We start from the raw sequence: 20,216 nt of genomic DNA on the forward strand, positions 1-20,216 counted from the left end.
GTTTCTACCTTGCACAATCCAGAAAATTCTACCACGAATGGACAACAGGACACTATTTTCTGGGACTAAAATATACTTACTGCAGGAGCCATTTGCATAGGTGGTAAAGAAGATGGTGTTGTCTGATCCCCTACAATGAGGCAAAAATGGGGAAAAGAAATAGTTTAAGACTGCTGAAAGACTGTGTTGACCTTACTCACAAACTTTCTAGCAGGTCTAACAAGCTTCATTCACAGGTACCAACAAGCACCGCTTCTCAGGTGCTGAGCCCTGGTTCTTCACAGCTCTGCCCGTCAAGCTCCCCACTGCCCAGCCCACGTGTTCTCTATAGTCTACCACTTCTTTAAGTGAACTCTTTCAGGCAGTCATGCTGGTCTACTCACCCTCTCCACATTTGCCTCTGACATTTTTGATCGTCACAAGTGGGGGGTGGGTGGGGGAGTTGTTACTGGCATCTAGTGGGTAGAGGCCAGGGATGCTGTTACATATTTATGATGCACAGGACAGTCCTCCATGATAAAGAATTCTTTGATCCAAAATGTCATTAGTGCTGAGGTTGAGAAACTCTGTTTTAGAGCAGCTGGCATGCATTTGCCTCCTGTTTCTTATTTAACTTGCATAGTATGTGCCTTACCTTTCCTACTATATAAATTAGCTTCTTCATGGCAGGTACTATGCTTTGCTGTTTCCCTTCAGAATCTAGTTCAATGCTTTGTATGAGCTAAATAATTTAGTTCTTCCATCTCAAATAGACAACTAGGTCAGTGGTTGAATTATTTAAAATGTAACCTGGAAAGGGAGTTTGCAGGGAACTAGATTCAGACCCTCCTGGCACTTACTGGATTACAACCAAAAAAAGGTGTTGGTTTTGAGAATGTTCTTTCAGAACTTTAGGATATAAATTCCTAGAAACTAGAGATCTAAAAAGGTGAGTAAACAGCAGCAGGCTGGTTATTCATATTTAGACACTAAACAAAAAAAAAAGGTTACAAAAGTAAAAACCTTGCATAGGATACAAAACAAAATACTATTTTAAAATAACTTTTTAGTTTTAAAGATAAGGTTGTGCTTCTTTATTTAAGTGATGGAGTCTTGCCCTGTCACCTAGTTTGGAGTGCAGTGGGGCAATCACAGCTCACTGCAGCCCCGAACTCCTTGGCTCAAGTGATCCTCCCACCTCATTCTTTTGAGTAACGAGAACTACAGGGGTGTACCACCTTGCTTGGCTTTTTTTTTTTTTCCTTTTTATTAATTTTTTGTAGAGATGGGGTCTCACTATGTTGCCCAGGCGGGTCTTGAATTCCCGGTCTCAAGCGATCCTTCCATCTCAGCCTCCCAAAGTGCTTGGATTATGGGTATGAGCCACTGCACGTGGCTAAATATGAGTTTTAATGATTAAAATTTAACAAAAACTAGCCAGGTGTATGCCTGTAGTTCCAGCTGCTGGGAAGGCTGAAGTGCAACGATCACTTGAGCCCAGGAGGTAGAGGCTGCAGGGAGCAGAGATTGTGCCACTACATCCCAGCCTGGGTGACAGAGCCAGGCCTTATCTAAAAAAAAAAAAAAAAAATTACTGAAGTCTTACTTACACATGACCTACATGTTTTAGTTCCATCAGGAGTGAAACAATTTAACTTAGTTATCTTAAAAATTACTTCCGCCTGGCCCGGTGGCTCACGCCCTGTAATCTCAGCACTTTGGGAGGCTGAGGTGAGCAGATCACGAGATCAGGAGTTTGAGACCAGCTTGGCCAACACGGTGAAACCCCATCTCTACTACAGGGTGTGGTGGTGCACGCCTGTAATCCCAGCTACTCAGGAGGCTGAGGCAGGAGAATCACTTGAACCTGGGAGGTGGGGACTGCAGTGAGCCGAGATTGCACCACTGCACCCCAACCTGAGCAACAGAGCAAGACACTGTCTCAAAAAAAAAAAAAAAAAATTCCTTCCTTCCTGATAAAACTGTATAAGGTACAAATACAATTCATTAGAATACATAAAATGAAAGCAAATGTGGCATGTGTACCACAGTGGTGCTATAAAAACCTCATTAAAAAGACATTTCTGGGGCTAGGCATGGTGGCCTATAGCTATAATCCCAGCACTTTGGGAGGTTCTGAGGAGGAAGGATTGCTTGAACGCAGAAGTTTGAGATCAGCCTGGGCAACACAGTGAGACCCCCCCACATCTCCACAAAATAAAAATACAAAACTTAGCTAGGCATGGTGGCACATGCCTGTAGTCCCAGTTACTTGGAAGCCTGAGGGAGAAGGATCACTTAAGTCCAGGTGGTGAAGGCTGCGGTAAGCCATGACTGTGTGACTGTACTCTAGCCTGGACAGAAGAGCAATATCCTATCTCAAGAACAAGGAACATTTCTAGAAAAGGCCTACTTTATTTAAGCAACATATTTAATACTTTAATTAATCTTGGTAGACGCATTTCAAATTGTATTCTACACTTTCTTGATTCCTACAGTACAGGCAACTCTTGGTATTGTGGGTCCTGATCATGAACATCAATTGTATCAAACTATAACACAGTGTTCCCATTAGAAGTTACTAACGCAGGTGTACTTTCTTGATCTAGCACTAAAGAATTTCATACTGTTTATTCTCTAAGTTTTTGTCTGTTCTTTTAGAGTAATTCCACCTCCTTCCAGCTCTCAGGCTGTAATTCTAATGCTGTTACGTGCTTATTGCAGCAGTTACATATCCCACCTCTGGAACCAATCTGCTATAAACTGGGATTCACAAATTAGCTGAAATTAGTCAAAGGGAAAGGAGAAAGAGGCTCTAAACAACATTCTGAGCCTAATCAGATTTTGGAGGCATGAAGCCTCTTAATTCAATTCTTGCTTAGCCATCCCCACATTCTCCAAATAAGACTCCTTTCACAAAAGGAAAAAACTAAAGCCCAGAAAGGTTGAGCCCCTGACTAGCAGCACAGTGAGGATAGAACAAAGGTGATGCGACTTTCAAGTAAGAGCTCCCTCCACTCCATCCTCTTTAAGCAGGCACCCGAGGGTCAGGGAATCTCTCCGAGAAAAGTGAATGAGTTTTGGTGCACAATGTGACTTCAGGAGTCTGGAAGCTCTTTCAGCTTTCTTCCTGATTCCTTGCCATGTTCTACATAACTGAAATGGAACTCTAGACAAGAGATTGTAAATCTGGGCATGGAGAAGTATTTAAATCCCTAAATTAAAGCTATATTTTATTGTATTTTAACTGATGTCACCATTCATAGAGAACGAACCCTGGGCAGGCAGCAGCAACTCAGTTACATGCCTTGTTTTATACTTTATGTTCTAACATTTAAGTGAGACTAAGTCTTCTTTTCCAGCAGAATGAGAAGCTCCTCCAGGTCAAGGCCTGTGTCATAGCCCTCTCTGATATCCCTTATGGCACCCTGAAGAGTACTTGGCACACAGTAAGTGCTCAATATTCATTCATGTGATTTTTGGCAGCACTATCAGGAAGGGTTTAGGGCTCTGCACAGATGGAGTCTTCTGTTACTCACCATTTGGCCAAACATACTGCTTTGTGGATTTCTTCCCATTTTCCCCCAAAATTCTGGGACACCCACAGGCCATTCTGAAAGATTATAAATGACTTATCAAAATTCCAGCTTTATCCTGTGCAGTTGCTTATATGACCTTTAATATTTCATATCCAATCATTCAGGACAGTAAAAACACACACTGAAGCTCCATCAGAGCTGCCCGAGCTCCACAGACGCACACATGGTTTATCTGGGCCCTTTTGGGGTCTTGAAAGTTCAGAATAACAAATGTGTATGAAGTGCCTACTATGTGCCAGGCACTGTACCAGATGTTGCACTGGGGATACAAAGATGAATAAGACACACTCCCTGCTGAGAGAAGGGGCTCACAGTTTAACAAGGGGCATAGATAAGAGGAAAGTTCAACACTATGCAGAGTTATAAAATATGGTCTAGTATGCAGTGGGGAGAGGAGGAACACTGCATCAGAGATAGTTTCCTGAAGAAAACAGCTGCACTGAGTTTTAAATGATGAGCAGTGGGACCAAAAGAAGGCAAACAGGGAGATGAGGTGTTGGGGCACAAACAGAGACTAGTATTAGCAAAGGCAAGGAGGTCATAAACCCTGCAGCGTGTGCAGGGAGCTAAAAGCCATCAGACATTACTGGAGTGTAAATTCCAAGGTAAGCAAATGAGGAACTAACGCTAGGCAGAAAGGTGAGGCCAGCTCAAAGAGAGCCTTCCTTCTGTGCCATGGTAAGGACTCCAGGGTTTATTGCATATGAGGTGCTCCCAGGAGGAATGTGTGCTAAGTATGAGGATGACACAGTCCATTTCACTTTTTTAGGTGGAGTACTTGGATGAGAACGGGAAAGATGGATTTCAGAGGGTCCAGACTAGAGGCAGGAAAAGCAGTGAATGACTGCCACATTAGTTCGGTAAGAGCTAATGAGGTCTTGAACACTGGCCATGAGGAACAGGCTCTGCAAGAATTTAGAAGCTAGCATAGCAGAACTGGATGACTTTTCCTCCAGGGCAGGATGAGAGGTAGGGGTATGGGGGATGTGTGTGTGTGTGTGTGTGTGTGTGCACGTGTAAGTTGGTCACTCTGGTTTTCTGGTTGGGGTATAGGATGCATTGTGATATCATTAACTAGTATAAGGATTAAGGGAAGATCAGGTCTGAGAGAAGAGTAGGGAGGAAGCTCAGTTTTAAATTGATTTAAGGTGCTTGTGGAACATCCAGCTAGAGATATTCAGGGGGCAGCAAGACAGAAATATGATGCATTAGGGGAAAGCCAGGGCTAGAGATAAGTATTTGAAAATCCTATACATTATAGGTGGTGGTAGTTAAATGGTAAGAGTGGAAGAGACTGCTCAGTGAAATGAGGAGTAGGCATTTAAGGGTAGGCTGAAAGGAGGTTAAGGAAGATACTAAGAAGAAATACTAGAAAGCTAGAAGAACTAAAAGGAATAATGTCACAGAAGCCAAATAATTAAGAGTTCTCAAAAGGAGGAATTGGCCAATAGTTTGAAACGTAGCAGAGACTTAACAAAACCCTGACTGATAACATAACACTGGCAATGTAAGCTTACTGAGCTTGGCCTCAGCGGAGACGGGACAGAGATGTCCTAGTCTAGGTGAAATTAAATGTAACTTATTTAGGCAGAATTTATGTTCAGTACTCCTGTACTCTCACCCACCATTCTCCTTTAACTTTTTCTCCCTTGGTAATATATGCACATCCTAGCATTTCTAATTTACCTAATTCTACCTATAAAGACAAGGCAGAATTCAATACCACTTATTTGCACTTTAGTACAAATTGGTCCCTCTTCTCCAGCCCAATTATATGTACTTCAGACTTACCGTTAAGTAGAAAACATTTCAGGTACAGAAGCAGATTGTATCTGTCTCTTCCTGAGGACAGTGCTGTTTTAATAATCCTGAGACACTTGGTAAAGGAGATGCAGTAGTCAAAGGGGAGCTCTATGGGCCTGTTCACTCCTAGAGAGGGCTCCTTGCTCCCTTGTAGTGCTTTCAGCTTAAGCTGCTGAGGCCAATTTCCAGGAATTGTTCTAAGATCTGAAGCTTACTCCCCAGCAAGCTAGTTTCCTTCCCCCGGCCTCCACTGCTAAGCATAACTCTGAGGCCAGACAAAGTGGCTCACGCCTGTAATCCTAGCACTTTGGGAGGCCAAGGCAGGCGGATCACCTGAGGTCAGGAGTTCGAGATCAGCCTGGCTGACATGGTGAAACCTTGTCTCTACTAAAAATACAAAAAAATTAGCTGGGCATGGTGGCACATGCCTGTAATCTCAGCTACTCTGGAGGCTGAGGCAGGAGAATTGCTTGTACCCGGGAGGTGGAGGCTGCAGCGAGACCAGATCGCGCCATTGCACTCCAGCCTGGGCAAGAAGAGTAAAATTGTCTCAAAAAAAAAGCGGGGCCGGGCGCGGTGGCTCAAGCCTGTAATCCCAGCACTTTGGGAGGCCGAGACGGGCGGATCACGAGGTCAGGAGATCAAGACCATCCTGGCTAACACAGTGAAACCCCGTCTCTACTAAAAAATACAAAAAACTAGCTGGGCGAGGTGGCGGGCGCCTGTAGTCCCAGCTACACGGGAGGCTGAGGCAGGAGAATGGCGTAAACCTGGGAGGCGGAGCTTGCAGTGAGCTGAGATCCGGCCACTGGACTCCAGCCCGGGCGACAGAGCAAGACTCCGTCTCAAAAAAAAAAAAAAAAAAGCGTAACTCTGGCCTTCCTGGAGCCCCTTAGCCTGACCTCTGCTCAAAAATCTCCCCACAGAAAGCCCAGAATCCAGATCTCTCTTCCAGTGCCCTTCATCCTCCTATGTCAACCTTTGCTCAGCCTGACTAGTTCACAGTTATCTTGTTTCTGACCCCAAAACAGTGAGTACAGCAATGACTCTCAAACTTCGGTGCTCAGGCTCAGCTGGGGAGCCTGTTAAAAATATTGGCCACCCTACAACAGAAGTTATTGATTTATTATCTCTGGGTTTGGGCAAAGGGATGTGCCTCTTGAACTAGTTCCTCAGGTGTTTCTATCTGATGAGAGAAGGCCATAAAAATGTAAAGTATAATTCTGATTATTACAGTCTAGCAACTCAGCCACTTTGGGCCCTTAACCACAGTAAAGAAGACTGGTCCTCCAGGAAAGGAGAAGCTGAATGTGTTCCTCAGAGAACTTTCAGAAGAGAAGTGGGAGGGTTAGGGAAACACACTGGTTTCTGGAGAAAGTATAGGAATGTGGTAGGGAGCGCAGGGATTTAAGACTTTGGATATTTATACATGAGTGCCAACGACAGAAATCAGTATGTTTTATAAACTGAGGCACTAACAAAAAAGAAAAAAAATTAGAAAGATGTTGTCTGATCATAGAAAAGGAACAATGACAACACCAGGAGTTTGACAATTTATGCTTATCCCTTGTAGCACAAGAATGGTTAAATTAAACTGTTTTCTAGTTAATTACTCCAATACCATATATTTAGTTACTTAAAAAAATTACAATGACAACTAGGCATCATACTTACCTGGAATAGATAGCACATGGAAATTGTGTCCTTTACCAAATAGGAAAAATCGTTAAAAAAAATACATACTTCATGCCATAAGGAGACTCTAGAAAGAAGTCCAATATTAAAAGCATTTCCTAAAGGATCCTTCTAAGACAGTACATTTGAGACTCTAAAATGCAAAAGACAAACCATGTTCCTCAACTGGACTTACTTCAGTGCTGAGAGCTAAAAGATAGTCAGAATTCTGAGGGCTATACATCATCTGAGTGAGGGGATGAAAAGGGAGATCTGTTTGCACAAAGTTCTTCGCAAAATCTGATGATCTGAAGATTCTTCCTCCACGACTTCCTCCAGACACCTCTGCTGTTAATACCACCTGACAGGAAGAGGAAAGATCTGATTCAGGGTATGATACTATCTATGCAAGCACACGAGTTCTTACACCATTTTCACCAGACATTAGTTAAGAAATCTTAGTTCTAGAAGTAAGAAGAGTTATAAAAACCTATTAGTTGCTCCACTCTACTCCTTGGGTCTTATTCTTATCAAAAAATAACACCCTGAACTGAGCTGGGACATCGTATCTATGGGTTTAAGCCTAGATTAGGCTGAATAACTGAGATTAGCTTTCCAAAAGACTAAAATGTTGTCATAGGGTATATACATTGGAATGTTAAGCAACTGCTGCATAATTATTAAGGGCTTTAGTGCACCTTGGGCAGGGAACAAAAAAAATAAATTTGTGTGCTCAGAGTTCCATTCTTTTTTTTTTTTGAGACGGAGTCTCGCTCTGTCGCCGAGGCTGGAGTGCAGTGGCCGGGTCTCAGCTCACTGCAAGCTCACGCCATTCTCCTGCCTCAGCCTCCCGAGTAGCTGGGACTACAGGCACCCGCCACGTCGCCTGGCTAGTTTTTTGTAATTTTTAGTAGAGACGGGGTTTCACCGTGTTAGCCAGGATGGTCTCCATCTCCTGACCTCGTGATCCGCCCGTCTAGGCCTCCCAAAGTGCTGGGATTACAGGCTTGAGCCACCGCGCCCGGCCAAGAGTTCCATTCTTATACGACCGATATTAAATTGTGTTTAAGGCAGGCACAGTGGCTCAAGCCTCTAATCCCAGCACTTCAGGGGGCCGAGGTGGGCGGATCGCTTGAGTCCAGGAGTTCAAGACCAGCCTGGGCAACACAGCAAAACCCTGTCTCTACAAAAAAAAAAAAAAAAAAAAAAAAAACTACCCGGGAGTGGTGACAAGAGCCTGTAGTCTCAGCTACTCAAGTGACTGAGGTGGGAGGATCCCTTGAGCCTAGAAGGTCAAGGCTGCAGTGAGCTGTGATGGTACCACTGCACTCCAGCCTGGGGGACAGAGTGAGACCTTGTCTTAAAAAAAAAAAAAGTGTTTAATTTTAAAATACAAATATAGCAATACTAAACTAAAATACATTATTGTGAATCACTGGACTATGCCAACACTAATACCTGACAGCTCTGCATGTGGTATCAAGCACAAGCTTTATGTATATAAGAATGAGTCTCACCTTTCCAGAGTTCTCAGGACCAATAGCCATGCCAAATTCCGTCCGAATAAAGGTGTTATTGATGAGATTTGTAATATCCTTAAAGTTCTTCCCATAATCCTCACTGAGAGGAAGAAAAAAAGGGCAAATTTAGGGTACAGTGGTCATGGATATTACTGAGTTCCTATCTAGCTTTCATTCTCCCTTTCCACCAACCATGCTGAGAGACTCGGCTCACCCTCAACAGTCACATTCCTAGCTCCAGAGGTGCCCTGGTGAGTCCAAAGAACATTCCACCCTACCTCACCAGTGATGGGGGTTCAGGAATTGGGGAGTGACTCAGGATGAGCCAATGGGAGACAAAAGCGGGGGGAAATTTGGGGTCTTCTAGGAAGCACACTGCCTCCCACTTATGACAGCCACCTGATAAAATGGTCTATATTCCTTCAGACCAGCAGTTCTCAATCAGGGTGTTTCTGTTCCCCAAGAAACTTTTGGTGATATCTGCAGACTTTTTTTTTCCTTTCTTTGAGACAAGATCACACTCTGTTACCCAGGCTAGAGTTCAGTGGTGCAATCTCAGCTCAGTGGTGCAATTTCCAGGCTCAAGCAATTCTACAGCCTCAGCCTCCTGAGTAGCTGGAATTACAGGTCTGTGTCACCACGCCTGGTTAATTTTTGTATTTTAAGTAGAGATGGGGTTTCACCACGTTGCCCAGGCTGGTCTCGAACTCCCGAGCTCAAAGCGATCTGCCCGCCTTGGCCTCCCAAAGTGCTGGGATTATAGACATGAGCCACTGCACCTGGTCCTGGAGACATTTTTGATTATCACAACACAGGGCTGAGGCGCTACTGGCATTAAATGGGTAGTGGCCAGCGATGTTGCCAAACCTCCTACAAGGCACAGGACAGTCCCACAATAATAAAGAATTACCTGGCCCCAAATGTCAACAGTAGTAAGGTTGAGAAACCCCAATGATGCAGTATATGAACACACAGTAAAAAGACTGCTGTCGTTATTCCGTCCCAATGGGAGCACAGAGAAGGTAATTTCAGAATTCCTGAGAAGTAGAGCCTATGACACTGAATTGAATTGACCCTGAAGCCTGTCATTCCTCTGTACTTAGTTACAGAATCAACTATTCCCTTATTATTCAAGTTAGTTTAAGGTAAGATCTATGCAAAGTACAGCCAAAGGCTTCTAACTAATCTATTAATCCACAGTACTTATGATAAAGCTGTAAGTGAAGCTGTACCAAGTTCTTGAAGTTTTCCCCCCTAGAAGTTACCATCCTTAGGCACAAGTCTCTAAGGCACTCAGTACATGAAATATACCTAGGAAAAACAAACAAACTTCATCTCAACTTTCGGGGTTTCAAAACTTTTTCCAAAAGTTCATTCCAACAATATCTTTGAGAAGTATCTGAATCCATGTTTAGATTCTGGGAAATAAAAGCAAAAATTCCACAGCTGTCTAACACTGACAGGTTTAATACTATGTATAGCTCTCTTACATAATACACAATGCTAAATCTTAATGTTCATTAAAGTTAAGTATCCATCAATGAAGACAGCTGTGCACCGCAAATTTTCGCACACATATCAATGTAATCTGTAGTGGTCTTCAATGATAGAATATAGCTACATGTTGCATGAAGATGTTTTGGTCACCAACGGATTATTTATATGATGGTGAGTCCAGAAGATTATGATACCATATTGTTACCATGTCTTTTCTGTTTAGATATACAAATACTTAGCACTGTGTTATAGCTGCCTACAGTATTCAGTACGGTAACATTCTCTACGGGTTTGTTGCCTAGGAACCACAGGTTATACCACATAGCTGCGGTGTGTAGTAGGCTATACTGTCTAGGTATGAGTAAGTACACTCTGTGATGTTTGCACAATAATGAAATCACCTAATGATGCACTTCACAGAATGTATCCCAATCAATAAGTGAAGCTTGAATATACATGATGTAAATGATGTTACAGGTTTTGGTAGCGGCCTCAACAAATAAAGAATTGCAAAACCATGAGTGATATAAGGGGCTGAAGTGAACATCTTGTCCAACTCCCTCATTTCACAGATGAGGAGTTGCAAGGGAAGGCAATTTATCAAAAGTCAACTAGTTAATTAAGGGCAAAATTGAAACTATAGTCCAATTCTCTGAACCTTTAGCCCTAAACTAGAGATAACTTTTAATTATCTGTGAGGAATTTTTCCCTTACAAACTGGGACCTTCCTCTATCTTGCTGGGGGCTTATGACCTGGCAGAAGAGATCAGCTAAGAGAAAGTTGGAGACAGAAGGGAAGTATCCATGTGTGTATGTAGAGGCCCCTGATAATATGCTTAAACAACTACATGTATCTAAGTTGTCTGAATGACTTTATCCTTCCTTAAGTACATACACACACATAGAAAATTCCTAGATAAATGAAACAGCATTGGGCACCACCCAACTGAGTCCTATATTACCCTTCCTTTGTCTTTGGAGTAGATCAGCTCTTACCTTCCTGACAGCTGGCCAAGAGATGTGCATAAACAATTCCCAGCTCTACAGTGCATATATCATCAACAGCCCTGTAAATCTTCCAAAGGGGTTGAAGCAGCCTGATTAGTACTAGTTTACAAATCGGTCCTGCTTCATGACATCCCCAGAGAATCTCCACAAACCTGTTGGCAAGCCTGCTTGCTTTTTAAGAACTTGGCACAACAAACACATCCCTGCCCTTCAAAAAAAGAAACCAGCATGAGCAAAACAAAAAATCACCTGCTACAGCACTCTAGTACTTTAGTCAGTTAAATAAAGGGAGAAAATGAACTAGTATTAACCTGCTGGGACTTAAGCAGGGTTCTAGCAAGGCCACTTTGGGCCCAGGGGTATATTTTATTAACACAATACTTTATTTAAATGTAGCTTTATTTTCTATCAGCATACATATCACGAAGATATGTATGGTCTCAAACTCCTGGCCTCAAGCAATCCTCCCACCTCGGCCTCCCAAAGTGCTAGGATTACAGGCTGATCCTCGCACTTTATTTTCTATCAGCATACATCATGAAGAGCAAATCAATGAAGCAACTTTGATAAATAAATCTAATTTTCAAATTCCATATGATAATTAATGCAGTTAGGCACAGCTGTCAAATGATAGGTAAACAATTAAAACCCTGTGAAACCATCTGCTTTAGAAACAAGTCTTTTTGGCTGGGCGCGGTGGCTCATGCCTGTAATCCCAGCACTTTAGGATGCCAAGGCGGGTGGATCATGAGGTCAGGAGTTCACACCAGCCTGGCCAAGAAGGTGAAACTCCGTCTCTACTAAAAATACAAAAATTAGCCGGGCGTGGTGGCACATGCCTGTAATCCCTGCTACTCAGGAGGCTGAGGCAAAGAATTGCTTGACCCCGGGAGGCGGAGGTTGCAGTGAGCCAAGATCGTGCCATTGCACTCCAGCCTGGGCGACAGAGCGAGACTCCATCTCAAAAAAAAAAAAAAAAAAAAAAAAGGAAAAGAAAAAAAGAAACAAGTCTTTTTAATAACAATTCTATGCATCAACACTAATGTCCACTTTCTGGTTACTAAAAATAAATGATCATGGCCGGGCGCGGTGGCTCACGCCTGTAATCCCAGCACTTTGGGAGGCCGAGGCAGGTGGATCACGAGGTCAGGAGATCAAGACCATCCTGGCTACACAGGTAAAACCCGGTGTCTACTAAAAATATAAAAAATTAGCCGGGCGTGGTAACGGGTGCCTGTAGTCCCACCTACTCGGGAGGCTGAGGCAGGAGAATGGCCTGAACCCAGGAGGCGGAGCTTGCAGTGAGCAGAGACCACACCACTGCACTCAAGCCTAGGCGACAGAGCGAGACTCCATCTCAAAAAAAAAAAAAAAAAAAAATTATCATTTTTGCATGTATCCATGGTGTAAACATGAACGTTTATAACTCAAGACAATAATGTTAAAATACAAATATAGTTGGAATAGAGCTTATTTTAGCTTGGGCTGCTATAAGAGAATATTATAAACTGGGTGGCTTATAAACAGCAGGAATTCATTTCTCACAGTTCTGGAGGCTAAGAAGTCCAAGATGAAGGTGCCAGCAGATGTGCTGTCTGGTGAGGGTCTGCTTCCTGCTTCACAGATTGCCCTCTTGTCACTGTAACCGTACATGACAGAAAGGGCAAGGGAGCTCTCGGGGGTCTCTCTTAAAAGGGGACTAAACCCACTGGTGAAGGTTCTGCCCTTATGACCTAATCACTTACCACAGGTCCCACCTCCTAATACCATCGCACTTGGGGTTAAAATTTCAACATATGAGTTCAGAGGGAACACAAACATTCAGTATACAGCATCCTGACACTCCCATCCTGCCCTCCAAACTCATGTCCTTCTCACACGCAAAATACATTCATTACATCCCAAAAACCTTGAAAGTCTTTTTATTTTAGTTTATTTTTTTGAGACAGAGTTTTGCTCTTGTTACCCAGGCTGGAGTGCAATGGCAGGATCTCAGCTCACTGCAACCTCTGCCTCCCAGGTTCAAGCGGTTCTCCTGCCTCAGCCCCCTGAGTAGCTGGGAGTAAAGGCATGGGCCACCACACCCAGCTAATTTTTGTGTTTTTAGTAGAGACAGGGTTTCTCCATGTTGGCCAGGCTGGTCTCAAACTCCTGACCTCAGATGATCTGCCCTCCTCGGCCTCCCAAAATGCTGGGATTATAGGCATGAGTTACCGCATCCAGCCTAAAAGTCTTAACTTGTTCCAGCATCAACTCTAAAGTCTAAAATCGAAAGTGTCATCTAAATATCATCTATATCAGACAAAGGTGAGACTCCAGGTATGATTCATCCTGAAGCAAACTGCTCTTCAGTTGTACAGTTTGTATTTTTGTATATCAGCCTCCCAAAGGCTAATTTTTGTATTTTTAGTAGAGACAGGGTTTCACCATCTTGGCCAGGCTGGTGTTGAACTCCTGACCTGTGAAACTTGTGAAACCAAACAAGTTATGCACTTCCAAAATACAATGGTGGGACAGGCACAGTATAGACATTTCCATTCCAAAAAACGGAGTGGGAAAGATGAAAAGGGACTCCAACTAAGTCTAAAATACAGGCAAACTTCATGAGATATATTTATTTAGTTATTTTTAACTAAGACTGGGCATCCTCCCACCTCGGCCTCCCAAAGTGCTAGGATCACGCCTGTAATCCTAGCACTTTGGGAGGCCGAGGTAGGAGGACTGCTTGAGGCCAGGAGTTTGAGACCAGCCTGGGCAACATGGTGAAACCCCATCTCTATAAAATACACAAAAATTAGCTGAGCATGGTGATTTCCAGCCTGTAGTCCCAGCCACTCGGGAGGCTGAAGCAGGAGGATCACTTGAGCCCAGAAGGTCGAAGCTACAATGTGCCGAGATCACGCCACTGCACTCCAGCCTGGGCAACAGTGCAAGACCCTGTGTCAAAACTAAATAAATAGAGAGTCTTGCTCTGCCACCCAGGTTGGGGTGCAATGACGTGATCATAGCTCACTACAGCCTAGAACTCCTGAGCTCAAGCAATTCTTCTGCCTAGCCTCCCAAGTAGCTAGGACTATAGTCATGCGCCACCACACCCCAATTTTTTTTTTGGCAGAGATGGGTCTCACTATGTTGCCCAGGCTGGTCTCAAACTCCTGGCCCCAAGCAATCCTCCCACCTCAGCCTCCCAAAGGGCTGGGATTACAAGCATGAGCCACTGCACCTGGCCTAGATATTAAAGCTTGAAAACAATTCTCTTTGGCTCTAACCTGTATCCTTCAGGTCCAGTGTTGGGGAGGGGGTCCCTCCTCTTCCCAGACATGTTGGGATTGTGGTCTTGCTCTGCAGCCTTGCCAGAAAGTGGGTAGGCCCCCAAGGATCTGGGTGGCCTTTCTTCCCTGGCTTTGGGTGATGGTCCCTCCTTTTGAAATTGAGGAGGCAGCCTTGGTGATCCCTGAACTGCCTTGTCTTAAAGAAGAGCGCACATACGCAATCGAATAGCTCTGTGGTCCTTAAAATCTGAAAGCCTTCCCTCATTGGGTTCAAACTGGCAGTTTTCCTGTTCGGATAACTGATTAAGTTCTTTTTTTTTTTTTGAGATGGAGTCTCGCTCTGTCGCCCAGGCTGGAGTGCAGTGGCTGGATCTCAGCTCACTGCAAGCTCCGCCTCCCAGGTTTACGCCATTCTCCTGCCTCAGCCTCCCAAGTAGCTGGGACTACAGGCGCCCGCCACCTCGCCCGGCTAGTTTTTTGTATTTTTTTAGTAGAGACGGGGTTTCACCATGTTAGCCAGTATGGTCTCGATCTCCTGACCTCGTGATCCGCCCGTCTCGGCCTCCCAAAGTGCTGGGATTACAGGCTTGAGCCACCGCGCCCGGCCAACTTCCTTCTATTCTTGTGAGACTTTATGCTGTAATACACAGAGCAGGTAGCATGTGATTTGCTGTTTTTTATTTGAAATCCAAAGGAACCTTTAACCATATAAGATTTAGTATGCAAAGATAGTCTAACGAATAATACAATCATCAATGCTGTGAAAAACAGAAAAGTCCTCAGAGTGGGTTCAGTGGGCTTTTAGTGGTAATTGGGCAACTTCAGCATGCTCAAGACCCATTTTGATCAAACTGCTTCTTTCACTTTCTTATTTCTGAAACAACAGTTGCCTCTTGGTTGGCATGTTCAACATGGTTGACTTGGTTGGCCAGTCACTTTAGGCCAGGCCAGCCCAGTTGGAAAAGCAACAGGGCATATTTACAGTTTCTGCCTAAACTCTGGAAGCAGGTACAGAGTCAGCTGCCACTTGGTGGCAAGGAAGAGATAATTAATATTCAAAGTCAATGTGGTTAAAAAAAAAAAAAAACAAAAAAACTGCTGAGTAATATGAAAAAAATGTTACCTTGGTAATATTATACTACATCAGAAAAAAATAGAATTGCACTCTAGTAAAGTATATGTCAGGGAAGCAGGGTTTTTCACAAGACTAGACAAAAACAGGCTGAAAAAAGGCTGAGTCTGATGGTGGTGGTATTTAAACAGTGACATGGCAGTATCGGTTCTCATTTTGGTTTCTATTGTCTTAAGTTGTTGAGGCATTAGGTATAGAAGATAATTCAATCTGGAGAAAGAGGCATTTAACAAACAGCCTTTAAAACATGCTGACATCCATCAGAGTGGAGGTTTCCTTTGCTACTAAAAAGTGAATTGGAAATAAACATCCCCTATGACACAAATGTGTATGATATTTATCACAGTAGCATTAGTTATAGCAAAAAAAATAGCTATAAGCTAACTGTCCAATGGAACAATAATAAAGTAAATTATGTCAATCTAAAAAAATGAGGGGTTACTAGCAGAGTTAAGGTATGAGTACTGACCAAACAGCATGGATGTAGGTCATAATGCCAGGTGTTAGTAACATTTGCATGTTGGCAGGGGCTAGGGGGTGCAGTGTGCATTTGTAGAAGATGTGGAGGCATCTGGGGGCAGGCAATCACTTTTTAGCAAGTGGTGTGGAAGGCTTCAAATTCATTTTAACAACTGGTACAGCAATGCCAGTACCTGCCCCCAGATGCCTCATTGGCATGGCAGCAGCTAACAGCACCCAAGCTATTCCTCCATGCCAGGCACTGCAGAGCACACCTCACAACAGCTCTGAGGTGGGCATTATTATTGTCCTTTTACAGATGATAACAAAGACTTAGGAGGTTAAATGACTTTCCCAAGTTCATTCTGTTTGCAATGACAGTGCTGTGATTCAATCTTAAGCCTGCCTGCCAACAAAGCTTGGCAAGATTTTGCTATTCCACGTTGTCTCCCAATACTCTACAACTATATGATACAACATTAAAGGGGAAGGTCAAGATAATAAATGACAAATGAATTAAGATTACACTTGGCTGTATGAACTTTTTTCTTTCCTTTAAAATTTTCAAATGTCCTATAATATGATTATACTGCTTTTATAATGAAACACAGGTTGGTAAGAAAAACTATCATGAGGAGATATTTTATTTTTTTGAGAAAGGGTATCGCTCTCTCACCCAGGCTGGAGTGCAGTGATGTGATCATAGCTACTGCAGCCTCAACCTCCTGGACCCAAGAGATGCTCCTACCTCAGTCTCCCAAGTAGCTGGGACCACAGGTGTGCGACACCATGCCCAGCTCGGGAATGGGCAATTGTGAGGAGGGGAATTTATAAGAGCAAACATTCTTAAACACTGGAAAGAGTTACTGAAGCAAAGTTACACATTTTAAAATGCATTTTTCTCTCCCCAAATAGGATGCTTTTCATCTAAAATGGTTCAACTACTGTTCTGATTGAATAAACAAAGTCACCTATTATAGCTCTTTCTAGCACCAAGACTCTAAAATACAGTCGATCCTCTATCAAAAAAATTTTAATTATCCATCCAAAAATTATAAAGAAGCCAAGACATTCATTCATTTATTCGATTATTATTTACTGCCTGCCTACTACATGTTAGGCATTTGGCTAGATTCTGGGGAACCCAGTTAGTCAAGAACCTTGCCTTCATGGAATTTGCACTGTAGTTCTAAGATAGCAATTCCTTGTTGGCCTAAAGGTATTTGTTGCCTCTCTGGGACAGCATCAATGTACTGAAGGGCAGAGACTTCTTGCTCCATGCCCAGGAGACGTAGTCAAAGTTCATACCTCATGGGGAAGAGAGGTTAGGCTAATCCATTTCAGAGCTTGAACGTGGGTTCACTCCCACTTGGGCCAAGAACAGCAGTCAAATAAAGAACCTTGAGAAAGTACCATGACTCCTGGGAGATACCCTGACCCTAGGGTAGTTTCTATATCATCTGCTGGGAGGTCATTATTTCTTTAGGTCCCTAGGGGAAAATGAGACAGACATAAATGATTGAGAAGACACAATCATTCAGCAATCTCTAGGAATTAGTTGGTCTTGAATCTTACTGTTAAGGAATGGAACCTACTTTTTAACCAAGTCATACCTTTAAAAAGACAACTCTAAAACTTCACCAATGTCACAGTATAGGTTGTGGTTCCAGAACACAAGTTACCATCATTATCACCAGTGTGAACACTACAAAGCATTTTGGTAGGTCTGACCTGACAGCCTCCTTCTTACGTAAAAATAATCTGCTTAGGCCTCAAAATGCTGTATAAATAATATTTGCTGGGAAAGTACAATGAAGATTTTTATTTCAGGAATATAAAAAACCATTTTGTGCTCAAACTTAACAGAAAGACTTTTTAAACTCCATACTACCTTCCCACAAATAAATATCCATATAAATGAACACAAACACACAGCGCTATAGACTCTTTCTTCATCTTCCTTTATTGTTCTGCCCCTCAGTCAGGTCAAACCAACCTCCTTGGAACCAGGTCCCTTTTCATACTTCTTTCAGTTGCTAATTAGATGTTAAGGCCAGGCACTGTGGCTCACACCTGTAATCCCAGCACTTCGGGAAGCCGAGGTAGGCAGATAGCTTGAGCCCAGGCGCTCAATACCAGCCTGGGCAACATGGTGAAACCCTGTCTATCCAAAATACAAAAATTACCCAGGCATAGAGGTACATGCCTGTAATCCCAGCTACTTGGGAGGCTGAGGTGGGAGGATGGCTTGAACCTGGGAGGGAGAGGTTGCAATGAGCCGTGTTTGCGCCACTGCTCTCCAGCCTGAGTGACAGAGCCACACCCTGTCTCAAAAAAAAAAAAAAAGTAGACGTTAAAAAGTGTGCTGGGGGCTGGGCACAGTGGCTCCCGCCTGCAATCCCAACACTTTTGGAGGCTGAGGCAGGCAGATCACTCGAGCCCAGGAGCTCAGGTACAAGCCTAGGCAACATGGGGAAACCCCATCTCTACAAAAAATACAAAAAATTAGCCGGGCATGGTGGCGTGTGCCTGCAGTCCTGGCTACTTGGGAGGCTGAAGTGGGAGGACGGCTTGAGCCAGGGAGGCAGAGGTTACAGTGAGCCAAGATGACGCCACTGCACTCCAGCCTGGGAGACAGAGTGAGACCCTGTCTCAAAACAACAACAACAACAACAACAACAACAACAACATGTGCTAAGTGTGACAGTCTGGTGAAAACTTAAGATGGCTAGAAGATCTTTTTTATCAACTGTTACACGCCATCATGTCTAGAAAAGGGAGAATCTACATTCTCAATATGTTACTTAGTCAAATGCTCCAACGCGTGTTATTGATCTCACCTTCGATATAGCTTGGACTGTCCGAAAGTCATAATTACCAGTGGTACATGGAAGGTAGTCAAGACTAGAATGACCTGGAGAGAGAAAAAAGCATTCCATAAATCAAAAAGATACTCCAATCACATGCTGATATGTGTTCAAGATTAAGCCAACACCTAAAAGACTTTTGATATCCCTACTTTGTAGTACTCCCCAAAGTCTAGAAGGATCTAGGTACTAGGGCTGAGAATGATGAGAAAGTCCTCAGCTCATTTTGTTGGGATGATCCCCATCACCTCCACTGAAGCAGTGAGGCTGACTACTCAAATACACATTAAAATAAAAGAAGGCTTTAACTATTTTGTATCCATACTATTGTAAGATACTCTCAGGCAAGAACCCTCTCCCTTTTCTCCTTACAGAGGTTAGAATAGCGTGGGTGTTCTCATAGAGGTCACTGTGTCATGTCTGTCTGTCTTTTTCTTCTCCTTGTTGTTGGTTCTTCATGAAATTCATTTTTTCAGTACTTTATCTACCAAAAACTATGCATGAGGAAATGATTCTGGATGGATTACTGTAAGAGTCTAGGGAGTCTCAGAAAGCCATATGATAAATCTCGAAGACGGCTGGGCATGGTGGCCCATGCCTGTAATTACAGCACTTTGGGAGGCTGAGGTGGGCGGATCACTTAAGGTCAGGAGTTCGAGACCAGCCTGGCTAACATGGTGAAACCCTGTCTCTACTTAAAACACAAAAATTAGCTGGGCAGGGTGGCACATGCCTGTAGTCCCAGCTTCTTGGGAGGTTGAGGCATAAGAATTGCCTGAACCTGGGAGGCGGACGTTGCTGTGAGCCAAGATCGCACCACTGCACTCCAGCCTGGGTGACAGAGCGAGACTCTGTCTCAAAAAAAAAAAAAAAGAAAAAAAGAAATCTTGGAGATACCAACTATCTAAGATAAAAGGGTAAATCATGGAAATTAGGGTACAACTCAAATTCTAGAAAAAACTGAGCTATGCTTAAAGAAATTCTACTAGAAGTTTAAAAATTAATCAAAATAAGAAATTTACAATTTGCTTTTCAGCACCAATATTTTATTTCTTTAGGCTTCTAATATAACTATCATGTGCCTCAATGCTATGACACATGCATTATGGAATACCAGGAGGCAGGAGATGTTGCCTCCACTCTTGTTCAAGCAGGATAATAAGACAGCCAGGCAACAAGTCCTGATTTAAGACCAGAGGCCAATGTATCCTCAGCATGACCTCGTAGTGGAAGCCCAGCTGTATATCAGGAGGGATAAGGAGCTGACTGATCCTCCTTCCAGTCCCCCAATCCTGACAGTACCTCTTTTGTGGTAGGGGCAAGGACAACAGATGAACAATCATGAGCCCATGGGCACCACAGTCCCTCAACACACCTGTGGGAAAGGACACAGGAAGAATACAGTT

General features: G+C 43.4%; 1 protein-coding gene across 5 annotated transcripts in view; it reads right to left on the reverse strand.

Annotated features, from left to right (window-relative positions):
• SORT1 (sortilin 1) overlaps window positions 1-20,216 on the reverse strand; it is a 93,925-nt gene that overhangs the window by 38,763 nt on the left and 34,946 nt on the right. For all 5 annotated transcript variants that reach the window (XM_030935160.1, XM_030935159.1, XM_030935158.1 and 2 more), the window contains 5 exons: window positions 18,784-18,857; window positions 8,573-8,675; window positions 7,252-7,416; window positions 3,519-3,592; window positions 81-130 (listed from right to left, as the gene is read on the reverse strand). In XM_030935160.1, coding sequence (XP_030791020.1) covers window positions 81-130; window positions 3,519-3,592; window positions 7,252-7,416; window positions 8,573-8,675; window positions 18,784-18,857 — 466 coding nt within the window. The remainder of the gene's footprint in view (window positions 1-80; window positions 131-3,518; window positions 3,593-7,251; window positions 7,417-8,572; window positions 8,676-18,783; window positions 18,858-20,216) is intronic.

This window comes from Rhinopithecus roxellana, chromosome 8 (assembly GCF_007565055.1).
Source record: "Rhinopithecus roxellana isolate Shanxi Qingling chromosome 8, ASM756505v1, whole genome shotgun sequence".
Lineage (NCBI taxonomy): Eukaryota > Metazoa > Chordata > Mammalia > Primates > Cercopithecidae > Rhinopithecus > Rhinopithecus roxellana.